The 18597-nt window shown below is 36.8% G+C and overlaps 1 protein-coding gene across 1 annotated transcript in view; it reads right to left on the bottom strand.

Annotated features, from left to right (window-relative positions):
- Positions 1–18597, bottom strand: part of spel1 (DNA mismatch repair protein spel1) — a 45844-nt gene that overhangs the window by 16078 nt on the left and 11169 nt on the right. The window contains exons 3-9 of the mRNA XM_089637270.1: positions 12633–12827; positions 11050–11235; positions 7712–7858; positions 6223–6611; positions 4864–5071; positions 3987–4146; positions 870–1044 (exon numbers count right to left, since the gene is read on the bottom strand). Of these exons, the coding sequence (XP_089493396.1) occupies positions 870–1044; positions 3987–4146; positions 4864–5071; positions 6223–6611; positions 7712–7858; positions 11050–11235; positions 12633–12827 (1460 nt within the window). The remainder of the gene's footprint in view (positions 1–869; positions 1045–3986; positions 4147–4863; positions 5072–6222; positions 6612–7711; positions 7859–11049; positions 11236–12632; positions 12828–18597) is intronic.

Raw genomic sequence — 18597 nt, 5'->3', positions numbered from 1 at the left:
ATAAATTAATGTTCCAATAATCGCCATTCAAACAGAACTTCAGATAAAAAAAAAGGTTTTTTTTATCTGAAGTTTTATTTCAGATAAAAATCACTTTTTGTAATCTTATGTAAGCAGTTTGCATAAAAAGACAGGTTTACTTATGAAATATATATGTAGTACGCGGGAATGACCTTGGTACCGAAAAACCAAACTTAGAATTAACGAATTCCCACATAATTCAAAATTTTAAGAGAAAAAAAATTCATAAAAATAAATTTCCGTATAAATTGAACTATAACGGCCAATTAAATTAAAATATTCCAAGTAAATTTGTAAAAATTCCAAATAGAATATTTCTGAATGCATCCGAAAACTAAAAACTGTTTTTGAAAGATGATGAAATACACTTTCAAACTACATATATTATTAGAAATAAACATATATAATTAACATTGCACATTTAAAAAAATTTAAAAATGGCTCTCCTATGTTTTTTTGTCACTGAACACTGAACTAAAATTACTAAAAAAACCACATTTTATTAAACAAATGTATTATAAACATTATTTTCACCTCACTTTTTTGTCATTTTGTACAAAAATTATAGTAAAAAAAATTCTCAAAGTTTGATAAATTTTTCTCAAATTGCGGTCGGAACCTTTGGTTTCACAGAGGTGTACATTTTAATTTTTCTGTGGTTAACTTCTAGATTTGAATATGATGTGTGGTGTTTTCTCTTTCCAACACTGTTTAAATCCTATTTCTCACCATGTAATGAGAAACAACGATTTCTATGAGTTGTTCCCAAGAGCGAACAAATTAGTTTGAGAGGTTAAGTCAAAAGTTGGGGAAGTTCTTGAAAGGAGTCTATTAAATAATCTGTTTACCTGAAGTGGTGTCCGTGGATAGAGTTGTAGTCCAGTTTGATGGTCTTCCCTGCGTCCAAGTTCAGGTCCCTGGCCGCCTTGCTCAGCTGCCTCTTCAGGTCCCCCTCTATTCCGTCCATGTTGTCTCTCATCTCCTTGAGTTGGTCATCGAACGAAGGCTTCACCAGGAATTCACCTGACACAGCAATGGTCATTTTAGAAATCTATTAGTTATAATACACACATACACTTCATCATCACATAAACTCCTTCTTTTGGCATTATTAATTCATTAAATTCATTTTCGTATTGCAAGGGTATTGAGGTGCTTTAAACCTTTAATCACGGCTGACGCACACGTATGTAATTTGCAAAGTACAGCCCGCCAAATGAAAAGGTTAATTCTTCATCCAGAAATACGAAAATCATAATGATATTACATATCTTGATTACTTTTTGGGTTTATGTCAGATATTTGCACTGATGAAGGACACTGTAATGCTGTCTGAAAAGTTGGTTAAAGTAGGAGGTAGGGCAACATGGCATAATAACCCAAAAATTAATTACAATAATATTTTTGGCCGTGAAAATCTCAAATCATTTCCATCATAATGACAAATTTAAAATGTCAAAATTGAGTGGAGCAAGCGGATTTCCAACCTGATTTGTTAGGTGGTGTACTGGTTAATTACAATTTTTTTTATATATTATAGTCTGTAACTCTTTTCTAGTGTGCTTTTCTCATACATACAGGGTGCAGCAAAACAGACTGTAGTTTTGAAGGGTCGGTACATTCCGTGTGGTGGGGGTAGGAACCTGGGAGGGGTCTGATTGTCGGGAGGGTCATGCCGTTTTCAGTCGTTACCATGGTTTGGTTAGAACAACACTGCGGCTTCGCCGTCCGCACGTTTCTTCATCCGACTTCTTCCTGTAAGGCTACCTGAAGGAAAATGTTTTTAAACATCGGCCTCACACCTTGGAACTATCTTGGAATTCGGAAGGAAATCGCCGCTATACCTGTCGAGATGTGACAAAATGCAGCCGAAAACTTCAGAAATCTCCTCCGTCAATGTGTCGCTGCTGGGGACCATGATCTTTCTGATATCATCTTGAGGACTTGATGCATAAAACGGCATGATGTACCGAATAAAATAAAATAAACCCCATTTGAGTAAGTTGCGTTGTTTTTTTTTAATAGCCCTTCAAACTGCACTGTCTGTTTTGCCGCACCCTGTATTATGATTTGAAGATACAATAATAATATACTTTCAATATTTAATTTTATCAGCGCCAAATGGTAGATTAAAATCTTCACAACAGTTTAAGTCATTAATAAAAGTCATAACAAAACTAACATAATATGTAATAATATTCACATATTTCATCACTTCTTTTTTAAATTTGAAAACATTTTCCTCTTCATTTGGGCTGCCTTTACACTTGTAAGTTTTTTCCTGTAAGTTGCTCACGTAAGCGACTTACGACAAATTTACCAATGTAAACGACACCATAAGTCACTTACCGTAATTTATATATCAAGTTACGGAAGTTTTTTTTACGTAAGTTTTTGACAGGTCTAATCGCTCACGCGGGAATTTACGGCTCTCTCTCAGCTTATCAAAACAGATTGAGAAGTTGAGACGCTTACCGTAAGTTTTGACGTCACTGTCTGGATGGTAAAACAGAAATCTGCAACACTGACAGGTCTTTCTGCCGTTGCTCCCCGGGACTTGTTTATTTGTTGCCATGAACAGCTTTATGAAATAATACACTGCAATAATCTATGGAGACTAACATAACATTATTTATCAATTTATCATTAACACAATGTCATGTTTAAAAAATGCCTGTGTAAATGTGTGATAATGATTCTAGTATTCGACTTCACGAACTGATGGATCAGCTGTCAAACTTCACAACAATTTAATATCTCCAATGAATGCATACAAAAATGCAATATAAGAATACATAGAAAACATTACCTGACGCCAAGAATCGAATAGTCACCATTAATTTTTTTAACTAACTTACTAACCATCACACCGTTTCCCCGAAGGGGTAGGCAGAGAGGACGGACCGCCAAACAACTCGGTCTTGGCACACACTTCTTGCTTCATTCATATTCATACATCGTCTAATACATACTCTTTTATTATTCTGACTCTTGACATGGCCTGACTCAAGTATCTGATTCACTTGGTCGTGCCATGTCTTCCTCGGGCGTCCCTGACTTCTGCTACCATTCACATTTGCATCGTATATTCTTCTTAAACTCATTTCTTCGCTCATTCGCTCTACATGCCCAAACCATCTAAGCGTCCCTTTCTTGATCTTACTCATTACGCTTACATCAGCCTTGTACTCTTTGCTGATCTCCGCATTTCTCACACGATCGTACATGGTGTTCACACATACGCCTCAGGAATCTCATTAATTTTTCAGCTGGTGTATAATGGGAATAAACGAGTATCATTCTTTTTTAATTAACGGTCCAATTCTTTTCAATATGTATTAGAAGTCAGTTGCTATAATTTGGATAAAATTAAAGAATTTTTGTTGATCCTCAATTCTTAATTCTGCCGTTAAACGAACGTAAGCCCCATCAGTACTTCTTTGAAGCCAACTCCTTATCCAACACACTCTGCGGGCCCTTACGTTTTTGTTTGACAAAATTGTACATATTATCGAAGCGGCAATCCGTTGTGTGCGGAAATGGGTATTATATGGGGATCCATGATCTAACCGTAAATAAGCAAATCCCTGTTTTCAAATATTACTAACTGACAGCTGTCAAAGTCGGCGGCAACGCATTGTTGTCAGGAAGCCATCTTACCAAAAATAGAATTACTGGTGTAGCGGTTTCTGTGAGAAGTTCGTAAATTAAACTTCCAAACAACTTCCGTGAGCATTATTTACGATAAGTTGGATGCATATGTAATCGCTCCTGTGAGTAACTTATCGAAAATTTACGAAAGTCGTAAATTTTACTTACAAGTGTAAACCCAGCCTTATATTGGTAATTATTAATTGAAAGATCTTCAACGCTCCATGCATGTTACGGGCATGAGTCTTGTAGCCTAAGATTATGTAAGAGAATTGTATTTGTGGCTGAAAAGAATGCAGAAAATTGAGAGGTACCTTTGTCAACGAGTTCCATGTCCATAGTGGCATCAATCATCTGCTGATACTTCTCCGTGTCCTGGAGGATGTCTGCGATGGGTTCCACAAAGGTCCCGTTGATGGATTTATTGTCACATTTCCTCAGGCTGTCTACAAGGAACGGGATCCTTTCAAGACCCTGCAATATTTAAAATAGTTGAACTTTTGGACCCTCACTAAAAAAATGGAACCTAAAAAATCAAATGAATCATGAACACAGGAATCTAATTGAGCTTGAAACCATTGTAGGATTCTAAAGGTCCCAAAGGTTGGGAAGGGCTGGCCATGTGGAAAGAATTGCAGATGACGGGACATCCAATTTCATGGGTTTTCCTCTGAAAGTTAAGAGAGGAAGATTGGAGCAGGATTGAACAGCTTCTCACCTGCAGGTACCTGTGGGAGATTTGTGGAGGAGGCCAAATCCCAGCCTGGGATGTTATGCCCTGATGATGAGTAAGTTTTAATATTGCCTGATAAAAAACATGAAATAATTGCCCACAAAATTAGAACAATACACATTACATTTTCACCCCTTTCAAAAGTGTTCTGATTTGCTAAAACCAAAAGCCACGAAAATGAATGAAACACAATTAGCGACGTCCACAGTCACTAATTCATTGTTTTGGTGAAAGAATGTCAAAATTAACTTCTACTACAGAGCACTGTTAAATTTAATTCTAGTCCTACTTGCTCTTAGAATATCTTATATCAATCCAAGTCGTGCCAGTTCTCACTTGGAATAACTGTTTCAATCTTAGTCCTGCTAGTTGCAACCTGGAACGTTGTGCAACATATCTGGTTGTGCGAGTTCTTACATGGAATATCTTGTATCAATTCTAGTCCTGCTAGTTCTTACTTGGAATATCTTGTAGCAGTCTTGCAAGCCGGCTCTCTGGCGAGACAGCTTATTGGCCAGCAGCTGCAGGTCAGGCACCCGGCGGAGTTGTTCCTCGTGCAGCTGTCTCCGCACCTCGCTGTGCTTCAGCAGCGCCTCTACCACATCCAGGCGCTCCTCGATCTGGTTCAGATCCCGCAGTGGCTGGCGGACCCATTGTGCCAGGAGTCTGCGAATCAGACAAACCATTAATTTACACTGATAGAACTGTGGAACAACTAACTAGAAATAAATTTGAGAATAATCCTCAAAAGAAGTGGCCTCAATAAACCGCATCCAGTGCAGTCACAGTCGCTGTGTATATATGGTGCACAAATAGGGCTATAACAACTTGTGCGCCAGCATTGCCTGGCGGCAATGTAAAATTTTATCCGTTGAATGCTAGCCTTGCTTATCGGCAAGGTAAAAGAATACTTTCTTTTCATGGGATTTTGTACCTTAAAAATTCAATTTTGGAAGTCCAGAGAATAATGGAAGTTAATTCATGCAAATAGATGTCTCAACTCTTCACCCCTGAGCAGAAATTGTACTTAGTTCCATTAGTGACACTTAGATTAGCATTTTCTAACTACATTTGAACTTAGTAATCAGTGAGTTCGATCGGCAAAAGCTGCTGTATCTAATGTTTAACTCTTTGCATGCGGCTGTATCAACTGTTGTTACGGCAAAAAGTCTATACTCACACGCGGCTGTATCAACAGTTGATACGGAAACTTTAACGGCCGATATTCCAGCGCTCTTTCGTCATAAATGTATTTCTTGCTCACTTGGACATTCGTAGAACTATCACGATGCTGACATCTACAAGAATTTCTCAAAAATAAAATTGTATTTCATAAAAAAAGATCGATAATCAAGTGCGCCTCTTCGCGCCTTTTAGTCCTTTAGTTTACATTTTTGTCAACGGATGGCGTTAGTACTAGTACCTATGTCATTCACAACTTTTCATAACTAAAAATGATAAGTGATCATGGTGTCCCACTTGTGTCTATCAACGCAGTGGCCTAAGTACATACACGCCGAGTGAATGGCGGGACCACATTCAAAAGATACGGTACGTCTTTGTGTGAAATTTTATGTTTGTGTTTTTATAAACATCTAAGAGGATTTGTTTTCATATTGTGGAGAATAATCTGTTCTGTCTATATAGTCCAATAAATCATGCCATAATGCTATAATTTGACATTTAATTGCGTGCATAGGTATTTGAAAATATGTACCGCGTACGGGTATAGATAAAACGGAGCAAATTAACGCGTTCAAAAGGTTAAGTAATCTTATTTTCATTAGGTCAAATATAAAAAAAAAAACAAATCATACCTCTTTCCGTGCGAGGTTCTACACCTGTCCAGCAAACCGAAGATGCTCTGATTCTTCATCATACCTTCCTTTTTAGGCAGAACATGAAGCGCATTCATGGCTGCAGAATCCAAATGCACAAAGCGATTACTGTCCAGCCTGGTGAACTTGAACTTTTCAAAGTTGTTCTGGTCTGAGGTCAGCTCAAGGTACTTGATGACAGCGTTGAGACAAGCGCATGCTTCTTGCAGTTTGGTTTCCTGGAGTGCTTTGGAGTCCTTGATCTGGTCTTCCTCGAACAGAAGGAGGCGGTTTAGATCTTGGTACAGACCCTCGGTGGAGAATTCTGTTTTCTTGCGCTTTGATACAGATACGTTTGATCTTTCCAATATTGTACAGATGGTTTTACTCTGAAAATTTTTATGATTATTATTATTAACACCACATAATTCCCATTGTTCAGAGCCAGTTGAACTATGGAAAAACTCAGGGTTGGGTAGTGTAGAAGTGGAGGGAAGCGGGGGATGGTATATAGTAGGAGGAAGTTTGGGAAGTAATAATAACAAGTAAAAAAAACTGGTAGGTACCACATCTATGAATAGATTCATATTTGTAAGATAAACTGTCAAATATAAAAATTACAAACACAAACAAAAAGTTCTAGCAATTATGCACTTGGCTCCTCAGTTTTATACAGGGTGTTAAGGGACATACTTTAACCAGTTCCTGATTCCTGACATTATTTGAAGTAAAAGTGTGAATGAAATTTTGGTCTCCAGTAACATTATTGATGCATTTTTTTTCAACTATTAAAACGGGAAACATTTATTAGAAAGTTTTAAGGACCTCTACTTATAATTAACACAACTAATTATTTACATAAAATGGATAAAAGAGATGGTGTAAATAATATTGTTGTATTTCTAGGAATGGAATAAACGAGTACTATTCTATTTTTCCCTACGAAATACTGAGGCTGATGGGGGAGGGGGTTTGAAGCCTCTAAACCTCCCTCCTTATATATGTCCTTGACAGTAGGAAATGTGATGATATGTAATTAAGAATCACCAATTAATCGATAAATAATAAATCATAATACTTGGATGACTTGTATAGCGCCATTTTTGTGCAAAAACACCTCAAGGGCGCTGTACAAACTTATAATACATTTCTACAGTGATCTATGTTATTACATACTTAACTATTTATGGAGAAAATATACAGTACAATACTTACCTGGTAGGTCATGTACCGATGGTGCCAATGTACCAAGGCTCAGAACCCGAGGAAATAAATAGATAAAATGCTGTGGAACCAGGAGATAGAGCCAAATACCCAATTACAATACAGGTGAATTTTATTAAAGCAACTGGGCAACACTCAAAGGAATAAAGGGAAACATGGGAGGTAGATAGTACAATGAGCCCATCGCCTAAAAGTTTATTGTTGCTACACAGATTGTAATGACAATCGATAATAATAGCAATACAACACTGTTTCATATCCATACCTCTGGACCATCGGTGGCATAGACGAGACACTCCTTGGGACCGAGCTGCACCACCAGCGCCTCCAGCTCCGTGAAGTGCTCCGAGTCTGCAAACTCCGCCACTGCAAAGGTCCTCTCGTTGCAGTCCACACAAACGGCACCCACTATCTGAAAAGTCAAATAAAACAAACAACTATTTATTCCGTACAATTTCATTTACAATTCATTGAATTGTCCACTCAGAACAGAGTATGTAATAGGATTGTCAAATGGATCTACTTATAGTAGAATATTTGTGGCAAGTTCCAGAGTTATCCTCGGCCTCCGTGGTTGAGGGGTAAGGCTCTCGACTAGCAAACTGGAGGTCCCGGTGTGCGCAAGTAAAGTTTATTTGATTAATTTGTGTTATTTCACAAATTTTTATTTTTATTTTTTATGTTTCTTTATTCATTGAAATTGTTTGTTACATTGCATTAAGGATTTTTCGACCACCATGCTAGGCACATGCCCGTGTTATGGTGGTCGAATTGTTAATTGAATTACTACTGCTTAAAAATAATATTTAGTACTAGCTGTACCCCGCCAAGTGTTGCTGTGTCTCAGTCTGTCTGTGTAGATAGAGAAACAATAGCGCATGTTGCTTTTACATCCAATAAATGGCACTATAAAAAAAGAAGCATTTTGATCAAATCGATGGTGCTGTTTTTTTTTAAAGAATGTTTTTACATGTCACAAGTGACATCTATTTTATATGGGCTTATAAAAACACACGCAAATTTGAATGCAACGTTGTGTCAAAATTTCAAAGCGATCGGTGGAAAACTATCGGAGATTTAAGATTTTGAACAAACGAACATTTACATTTTTATTTATATAGATATTTGCGGAACATTCCAGAGTGGAAAATAATCTCAGCATCGCCCTGGTGTAAGACCACCATTTTGAAACATCGCTTGAAATGGCTTTGGCCGTGTTTGGTGACCAGATCAGAAAAGCCGGGTAGCCTTCCCCACCTTCCTCTTCGCCATCTTTTTCCTTTCCCCACTACCGACAGCCTCATAACATACCCCTATTGGGGATGCTATAGTATCAGTAATTCCAGACGGTTGGGAGCAGTTGGGACTCTTGTGCGGTTTCACATAAAAAAACGAAAAATAGGATGTTCCCTCTACCAGTTTCCCGGAGGTACATCTTGGCTGAACCAAGTCTTAACCCTTAGGAGCTGGACTCCTGCATCTGCAGTGTTGAACATTTCAAAGCAGGGTATGAAGCACTGCAATTGCAGTGTTGAACATTCCAAAGCAGGGTATGAAGCACTGCAATTGCAGTGTTGAACATTCCAAAGCAGGGTATGAAGCACTGGAATTGCAGTGTTGAACATTCCAAAGCAGGGTATGAAGCACTGCAATTGCAGTGTTGAACATTCCAAAGCAGGGTATGAAGCACTGCAATTGCAGTGTTGAACATTCCAAAGCAGGGTATGAAGCACTGCAATTGCAGTGTTGAACATTCCAAAGCAGGGTATGAAGCACTGCAATTGCAGTGTTGAAAATTCCAAAGCAGGGTATGAAGCACTGCAATTGCAGTGTTGAACATTCCAAAGCAGGGTATGAAGCACTGCAATTGCAGTGTTGAACATTCCAAAGCAGAGTATGAAGCACTGCAATAAGGAAGTTGAGTGAAAAATATTTTGACTTATAAAAAATATGTTCATGTAGATCAAAAAATATCGATTCTAAATATATAAATATATTTCTATATTATTATTCTTACAATTAGTTAAACGTTCTTGAAAAAGCATTCAATAGCAATATACTGTATACGCTCCACGATTGGTCGAAAGAATTCTGTCGTCACATGTGTCGTGACTTGTACGTACAACGGAACACCTATGGTGCATCTCTTTCTATTACATGAGAGATGGTCGATTTAGATGAGAGAGGTGTATAGGCCAAAGGTTTATTTGGGTTTGTCAAATATATGTACGTATTTGTTATTATTATTATATGAAATGGATTTCTAAAGATACATATTCGTATAGTGCTTTATAATAATATGTTGTTTATTGCATAACTTAGATGTTTTTATTATTATACATGTCACAAAGCATGTGATACACTTCAGGCCGCCGGCCGCTCAGAAAAGTCTCACAGTGAACTGGGCTGTAAACCGTTATTTTACTTTTGGTCTTTACTTTTCTGCGCGGTGGTCCTGAATTCGCGCGGGGAACGTCAACAAGTAGCGACGGCGATACCGTACAAGTACCGTATCGGGCGTGAAAAGCAAATATTCTAACTTAAAATATTAATTTAACTATGAAATCTTAATCAATTTTCTTTTTTTTTTAATAACATCAATTATAATAGACGGTTAACATTGGTAAAAAAATTACTGGAATTCCTTGTTGAAGAATTAAATTTTTTTCCATACATAATGCTTAAGCGACGTGGTTTTCACAGTTCTAATGACGTCACACTACACCCCGCCTGTTACCGCTCGGATTCCGCTCGTTTTGGCGGGCTTAATAAAATTTAAACTTTGAGAATTAATTTAACTATGAAAACAAACTTTAAAAAAAAAAAAAAAATACCAGTATTTAAGTTTGAATGCGAACATTGATAAAAAAAAATAAAAAAAATGGACTCAACTTCCTTATTGCCGTGTGGAATTTAGATACATTCGTTTTATTACTGGGTTAGATAAAGACAAAAATTAAAATGTCACTTTATCAAGTATGGTATTGTCTACATGTGGGCTTTAAAATAAATATCTTTTTATTTATTAATTTATCTATATTGTAACAGGGTCTTTAAACTCCATATTGTATTTTTCATCAATAAAACTTTCATTTTTGTACGTTTTAATAATTTATTATATTTAGATTTCAAATCTGATATTGCCAGTATTAAAAAAAATAACAATAAATTAATCCAAAGGCAGGAGGTACTATTTATTTTATTTATAGAGAGGAGACGGTTTACATGTAGTTTCCGTGAGCACTTAGGCCATAGGCCCATTGTGCTATCTCCCATTTCACCTCATTCCTTTAACAGTAATCCTGTACCTTTAATAAAGTTCACCAGGGTTGTCATTGGATATGTGGCTGTCTTCTGGTTCTACAATGTGTCTTCCCAGGTATCTGAGCCTTGTTCCCAACAGAGTGAGACATTGGCACCATAGGTGAATTGGAGTCTCTTCATCCTCTTCACATTTCCTGCATCTGTTGGTGTTTTCCACTTCTAACAACTGCATGTGCCTCCTGAGATGGCAGTGTCTCGTTAGTAGTCTTACCAGTCAGGAGGTATTAAATAAACTAATTAGAGAGGTAGGAACTAAATATGAAAATATTGATATTCTACCTTGTTCTTGTCATCTCCCTTATACTTGACGGCCATTATTGTCGAGTTGACTACAACATCTGCGTTGGAGAAGAGGATATCTTCAAACTGGGACAGATTCCCTGGAGACCCTTTAAATTCCAAGACCCATTCTTGGGACTTGATAGTGCCGTGGTTAACGTAAACTTCCACACGATACAATTTCACCTGAAAAGAAAAAGAAAACTCAACGATTGTATTGGGCATGAAACCATAGTCAGATTATGCAGGTTGGCCATGTTGAAAGAAAGTCAGATTGAACTCTAAAGAACATGGTCAAGTGGGTGGCCCAGTGGAAGCGACCAGGAGGCAGGCCGAATAAGAGGTGGACTGATCTCTTGAAGAGGATTGGAGCAGGATGAGAGGAGAATGTCGAGGGAGTCAGTGGAGAACATTTGTGGACGGTATACATTTCCAGCCTGGGACAACGCCCGAGTTTACTCAGGCGGCTATTATGTGCAAAAATTCTCACACCCGAGATAACTCGGGCAAACTTTACTTGGGGAAAAGACCACAGCAGAATATACTCGGATGAAAATAAATACGATTTATGCTATGTGGAAGCGAGACAGAAGACAGCTGCGATGATTTAAACGAGGTACCTCTCCCCCTATCTCCCGAACTCCGCAAATCAGGTGACATCACACAATGTTTATACTGCGCAGTGTTTTGAGTAGTGAGATTGTGTATTTTTGTTTGAATTACGTGATTCTTTTATATATATTATAAGGCATTATTAATTAAATACGATGAATAAAATTGAATATTTCTTTTTATAAATTTCAGTTAATAAAATTCATTCACAAAAAACATGTTTTTTTCCAATTTTTTATGATTACTGAAGGGGTTAAATCACAGTTTTTAAGTGGATTTAGCGAGTTTTAAATCCTTCCTTGACGGCGCTGTCAACTAATTTGACATTTTAATAATTATTTCAATATCTCTCGTCAGCAATACATTCATGTATTGGGTAAAATAATTAAAACACATGAGTGTTTATTGATAGCAACAAAAAAATATATTTTGTTAAATACTCGGGAAACAATTCGTTAACATATAATACATATATGTATGTCTGCATGCGTTGATAACTTGCCGAGTGGTGCAGTCATGAGCGAGAGGGATACGGGGTTTCGCTCACTGTGCCACGATTCATGCGTTGTCAATGTTTTTACCTCGTTTTCATCACTAATACATAATATCTTACTTATGCCCATGTGTCCAAATGTACTATTTTATTTATTTAAGACATACACAGTACAATAAGATAAAGTTAAGGATATTTTTCGTTATTACATAGTTTTAGTACCTATTACGTATGTCCATAAAATATCATTATGTAATTTCGCCTGAGATCGTTCTGAAAACTAATGATTTTAAGTTAAAATCAATGAATTTAAGTTTAAATTTAAATGTAAGTTAGAATTTAATTTATTACTATGCATTAATTTTTATCCAACTTAAAAATGACAAAACTCTAAATATACCCTGTACACTGAGTACACAGCACCAGAGCTAGAGGGATTTTTTAGCACCGTAAGGGAAGGGTTAATGAGGATAATTACCAGTAGGAGATCCCTGATGAACATCTCCATATTCCCTTTGGACAGCACCACATAGTCCAGCCTGTTGGGCTCAGACCCCATGGACTTGATGACCGCGGAGGACTTGAAGACTTCCCGAGCTGCGAAGACTGCATCCTCGCCATGCACCGTATAATAGTCCACACGGTTGAACAGCCTTATGGTGGTCTTGGGTTTCTATAATCACAATATTCAAACCCTAAGCCCCAGGCGTTTGAACTCCCGTCACATTTGACATTGTCACAAATCGATGATTAGCGCCGATTAAAAGAATTAATTAACTGATCGAGAATCATTATCAATCAATAGACATTAACGGGGGGCGTTATTTGAAGTGGCAAAAGTAAAAACAAATCTGTAAGGCGCTAATCGTCCATTGATGACAATGTCGAAAGTGAAGGACAGACTGGAAAAATAATGCCAAACCAGCGATTATATTAATAAATTACATTTTTATCTTTGTTAACAAAAAGGAGTTTTTTTTTTAAATATTCACCTTCTGACTTATATACAGTATTTTTTATAAATAAATATCTTTTTCAAAGGAAATTCATCTTTTTTTTTTTGAAGTGAAACTTCTTTAGGCGCGTAATTCGGGGACGGAGTAAAACCGAGTCAGGATCGACACGAAAATGCGGGTACCCCCACCACCGCTCACCGTTCACTGTCCCTCTCTCACCATATGCGCTTGTTGAGGTGGGGGAGCCGCTCACGAACGTTCTCTCTCTTCTCTTCTTTCCTCTCTCTCAGACAACAGCGAACTGCGCCACGCCAAGCATCAGCTGCTTGGTTAGTATACTGCGTCGTGAGTGTAATACGAGTGAAATACGTAATTGATTGTGGTTCATACGGTTTGGTACAGAATTTCAGTGTTAAAAATGAGTAGTGACGAGATAGAGGTGATGAACACATCAGTGGCACAAGAGGAAATATCCCCTGAGAATCACCAAAGAAGAGGAGAGTCTGATTCACACAGTGATGACATTAACATAAGGTAAATATAACCTATAAGAGTTGATAAATATTTCACAATATAGTAGTATTGTTGGAATAGGATTGTTTAATATATTGGCGAGATTATATTAACAGTGAAATATGATGTAGGAATGTCGTTACAATCAAAGCAATGGCCAACAGGCGGTACAGACAGCGGAAAAAAGAATTAAAGCCTCCCAAACCTCAAGCTAAAACGGCAGCAGAACGTTGTAAAGCATACAGAGACCGTCAAAAACTTCGGCAATCTGCGGTAGCTGAAGCTATAACACCTGCTCCAGTTCCATCAAAAAAACGGAAAATCGTTCCAAATTCTACGTGTACTGCGAATTTAAGAATCTGTAGAGTTATTGAACTTTTTCAAAAACACCCTCAATTTGGATATTGTTAATGATAGGAACACTAGCACGACTAGACACGGGACAATAATCGATGCAGTTTTTGCACGATTCATTAAGGATTTAAGTGCTCATGTATATATCTCGCACTTTAGTTACCATAACCCAATTATCACGACATTAGGAAATGATATTCATGAAATTGACAATGAAAATGGCACATGATTGGTAAATTGTCATTGTAATTTCTTTGTAATTTTTAATTGTAATATTGTTATTTATGTAATATTGTATACTTGTGAATAAATTGAAAATTTTTGGAACTATACATTAATCGAACGTCATTCATCTATAAGAAAATATTAGAAAAAGCAAATCCATGCTTCGTCGTTGAATTATTTAACCTCTAATTTTCAAACTAACCTAAGAGAGAAAATAGAGATGATGAAATGAAAATAGAGAGAGAGGAATACTAGAAGTTTCACTTCTGTCTTGCGTAGGCTTGACACACCCACTTTTTTTTTTTTTTTTTCAAAGGGAGTGGTATACTTTCTGTCAGACCCTGCCGACCAATCACAGGGCGTTTAAGTTTCTTACGGTTTTAAATGACGATTCATTAATTCTATGCATAAATTCTGATTGAATAATAAACGCTGATTGATATATATACAGGGTGCGGCAGAGAGGACAGACGGTTTTAAAAAAATCATAAAATAGTTAATTTTTACTCAAAAACAAATTTATTGATGGAATCAGGTTCGCGAGGAAATAGCATTTGAGACAGTCAAGTGTGGAAAATCACATCAGGCATGTGGTGGCCGAAATCGTTGATGCAGTGCTGGAGGCGTTCTTGGAAGTTCGCGTAGACTCTCTCAACTCTCAACTTGGGCGACTTCCAGGCGAATTGCGTCCTTCAATTTGTCCAGAGTTTGGGGCTTGTTCTCGTATACTCTAGCCCTCTTGCAGTTCACCACGCCTGCGAAGTGATTCAACCCAACGAAGGATGGTGTTTCGAGAGGGAACAGCTCTATTCCGATGAATGTTGAAGTGGCGACGAAACTCACGCTGTACGACGGTGACTGACTCATTATTTCGGACGAAACAATCATAGGCGAAAACGCGGTGCTCCACCGTCCACGGCTCCATGACGACAACTGGTAAAACAATGCTAGGAACTAACGAGTCAAGCGGCACCCCCCCCACCTCTCTCGTAGACGGAGGGGGAGAGTACTACCCATCTCAAAAACGTCCGTCCTCTCTGCCGCACCCTGTATTTTAAAGCCATAATATTATTCACAGGAGTTTCTTATTGTTTGACTCAATGTACAATAATTCTAAATTACTTTTTCGTAGCTTGTAATAATATAAAAGTCATATTCTACTCTTTAAAAGAAATTGTGGTTGGATAAAGAGTCTCTCTCCATAATGATACATTCGGCTGGGTATGAATTCCAGCGATTATAAAATTGTGTACTAGCAATAATAATTGATTTATTTTTTATCTGTTCAGAGTCAGAGTCAGAGGTCATGCTAATCTAGAGCATTGTCTTCATAAATTCACATAAAAATTCAAATTAACCTCATACAATAACTTCACATACACATGACGCCTTTGATAAACATTTTATTTATAAATCCAACTTCTTTTATCTTTCAATTCTTTGTTTCATTTCATCTTCTTCGACAAGGTGCTTCCAGACATCACATTCCTGGACTACTTCAGTGACCTCTATCTCTTCCTTATTATAATGCCACAGATAATAATTTATTCCACAAGGCACACAATATGTAGTATATTTCATAATTGATAATAAAAACAAAAATAACAATAGATAAAATTAACGAATTAACCAAGAAGAAGAATATAATATGTATGAAGTCATGGCATGATAAAGTGAATCAAATGCAAGAGTCAGAATAACAGAAGTGTGTGCCGAAACAGCGTTGTGTGGCGGTCTATTCTCTGCCTACCCCTGGGAGAAACGGTTAGATGAAAAGGACATTTAGTTATATTCGTACTTATTTTAGAATGCAGAATATTTTTGAAAAAACTAAAATTCTTATTAGCAGAATGTATGTTTCATTAATTTTATCGATTTGGGAGGCAGGTTTGGGTACCGCCACCCCACGAACCATTTATTGAGACCCTTTGACCTCTCCAACTGGTCTCTCAACCCATCACCTTGTGCCACAGTGGGAGGGATACATTCATATGTCCGACACCCTTTGACCCACTGATCCCTAGATTCCTACCCAACCCTCATACCTTTTACCTTCCCAGAACTTCCTCTCCTTCCTTTTCTTAAAAAAAAACACCACACAGCATCCCAAAAGATGGTCCTGAGGGAAATTATTTTCCTCAGGGCCTCCTGTTTACCCCACGCAATAGCTCCTATTTAAAAATAATAAAAAAATCGACCATGAAAATCTGAGAAAATTAAATGTTTTTGAAAATATGTATTGACGGAAACTAATAATACTCTCTGATTCTAAGAAGGAAGATTTGAGACGCAAAATAATATTATGAAATACACATTACGTTGGAACAGTATTTGTTTGTAAAACAGATTAGATTTTATTTTTCCGGATGAAGCTATTAATTTTAGTGACCATACTATTTTAATTAAAAGGAATATCATCCTCAACGTTGGATTATTATTAAACAGTTCCATGATAACTCAACACACCTTTAAAACGTGGTATAAAGTCATTAAAAGCGATTAAAAAAACTAACATATAAACCTAACCTAGTTTTTGTATCATCAATTTCAATCAATGTCTTAATTTGAGTTTAGAATAACCTAATATTTTTGAAAAACTCCTACGACCATAATTATAAGCAGAAAACGTTGCTTGTGCAATAACGGAGGGCTTTTAGATAACAGAGGAAGTATTATTGGACCCACAACGCCTGACACTTTTGTCAAAGTCAGCTAAATCAGCTACATAGCATAAATATCTACCTACTTAATTATAAACCATCCATTTTTTATTTCAAATGCCAAACAGTTGAGTTAAAAAAAATTGCTACGCTCAGTCAATGAAAAAAACCAATCTGGTTTTGTACCTAAATTCAGGTACCAAGGGGCATTTATTTGGGTGATATCGGATGTGATTTTTTAATAAAAGGCTTAAAAATAACATTCTCTAATTTGATGAAAATAATTTGCGATTTGGTTCCAAGGTATGTGTGGAGTCTGTATTTGAAAGGCTGAGGTCATCATAACGAAGAGAGATAATATGAGATGTTTCTAAGAATGCTTTTCATTAAAATACACCCTTCTCTTTGGCAATAGCATTGACACAGTATTCTCAGATAAACATTAATTTACTAAGAATTATTGTGATTTAAATGGGTATTGTGTAAATGCTACTGAGAAATCTTTGGTAATGTGTCTGGAATTTCCTTTGCAAAATATTTAAATAAAAATAAAAATCAGTGTTTATCAAAATGTTATTATTTCCTCTCTTTTACTAACCCTTTGATGTAAAGATTGAGAATGCTTAATGAATATAGTAAACTGAACAGAGAACACTTACATTTAAGCATTAGTGACGTTAAGCTATATTATGCGTGCATAATTTGGGCGAGACATATTCGTATTATATGTTGGGATGACACACTACGCTATAATCTAACTCAGGAGAGGGGGTCAGATAAATTGGGGAACTGCCGCGGAATATCATTTCTTTGTATGGGATCTGTCACTTTGACAGATAACAGCCGTTTAATTACGGTGCTCCGTAAATTGTTCTGACCCCTTCTCCTGCTGTAGAGGGGGTCGCATAATATCCAAATATAGCCTGACTAGCAGATCACAGCGCATATCGTTGCCACTTTTTAGGTGACACATCAGAATGGGATTGTATGGCGAGCAATATGGAGTTATATAAAACGCATTGAATTTATAGCGTAATCTGTCACCCCTTTTAAAAGAAAAATGAAGTTCACAATTTACAAAAAATTAAAATCGTTTTATTTGCTGTACTTACGAGTACTCAAGCCAAATACTATGTTTGGTGATCGCGCTTTCGGACTATCTGGGCCGAAGGCTTGGAATAAACTCCCTCCGGAACTAAGATCCATAACAAGTCCAACAGAATTCAGGTCTAAACTAAAAACTTACCTTTTTAAGCTGTCGTACCCTTAAATTAAATATACCATTCCTAAGAGAAAGTCCAGTTATATTCAATTTTTCAATTAAGTCCTAAATCCTGTATCTAAATTTCGCCAATAAACAATTAGATAATGTTAATTAAGTGTTAATCTCAAGTGACCTACCAGGTAAGTATTGTACTGTATATTTTCTCCATAAATAGTTAAGTAATAACATAGATCACTGTAGAAATGTATTATAAGTTTGTACAGCGCCCTTGAGGTGATTTTGCACAAAAACGGCGCAATACAAGTCATCCAATTATTATTATTATTATTACTGCCTCGCACAAGTAAATTTTATTTGATTAATTATAATTATATTCCATAGTGGAAGATACTCTCAGTAACACCATGGTTTAAGACCACCATTCAGAATTGAAACGTTTCTTGAAATGGCTTTGGCCGTGTTTGGTGACCAGATTGAAGTAAATGTAAATGAAGCAAGGAGCATGTGCCA

Source organism: Hesperophylax consimilis, chromosome 11 (assembly GCF_061612785.1).
Source record: "Hesperophylax consimilis isolate HC1 chromosome 11, BYU_Hcon_1.0, whole genome shotgun sequence".
In the NCBI taxonomy this organism is placed as follows: Eukaryota; Metazoa; Arthropoda; class Insecta; order Trichoptera; family Limnephilidae; genus Hesperophylax; species Hesperophylax consimilis.
This window is presented reverse-complemented; position numbering and strand designations above follow the sequence as displayed.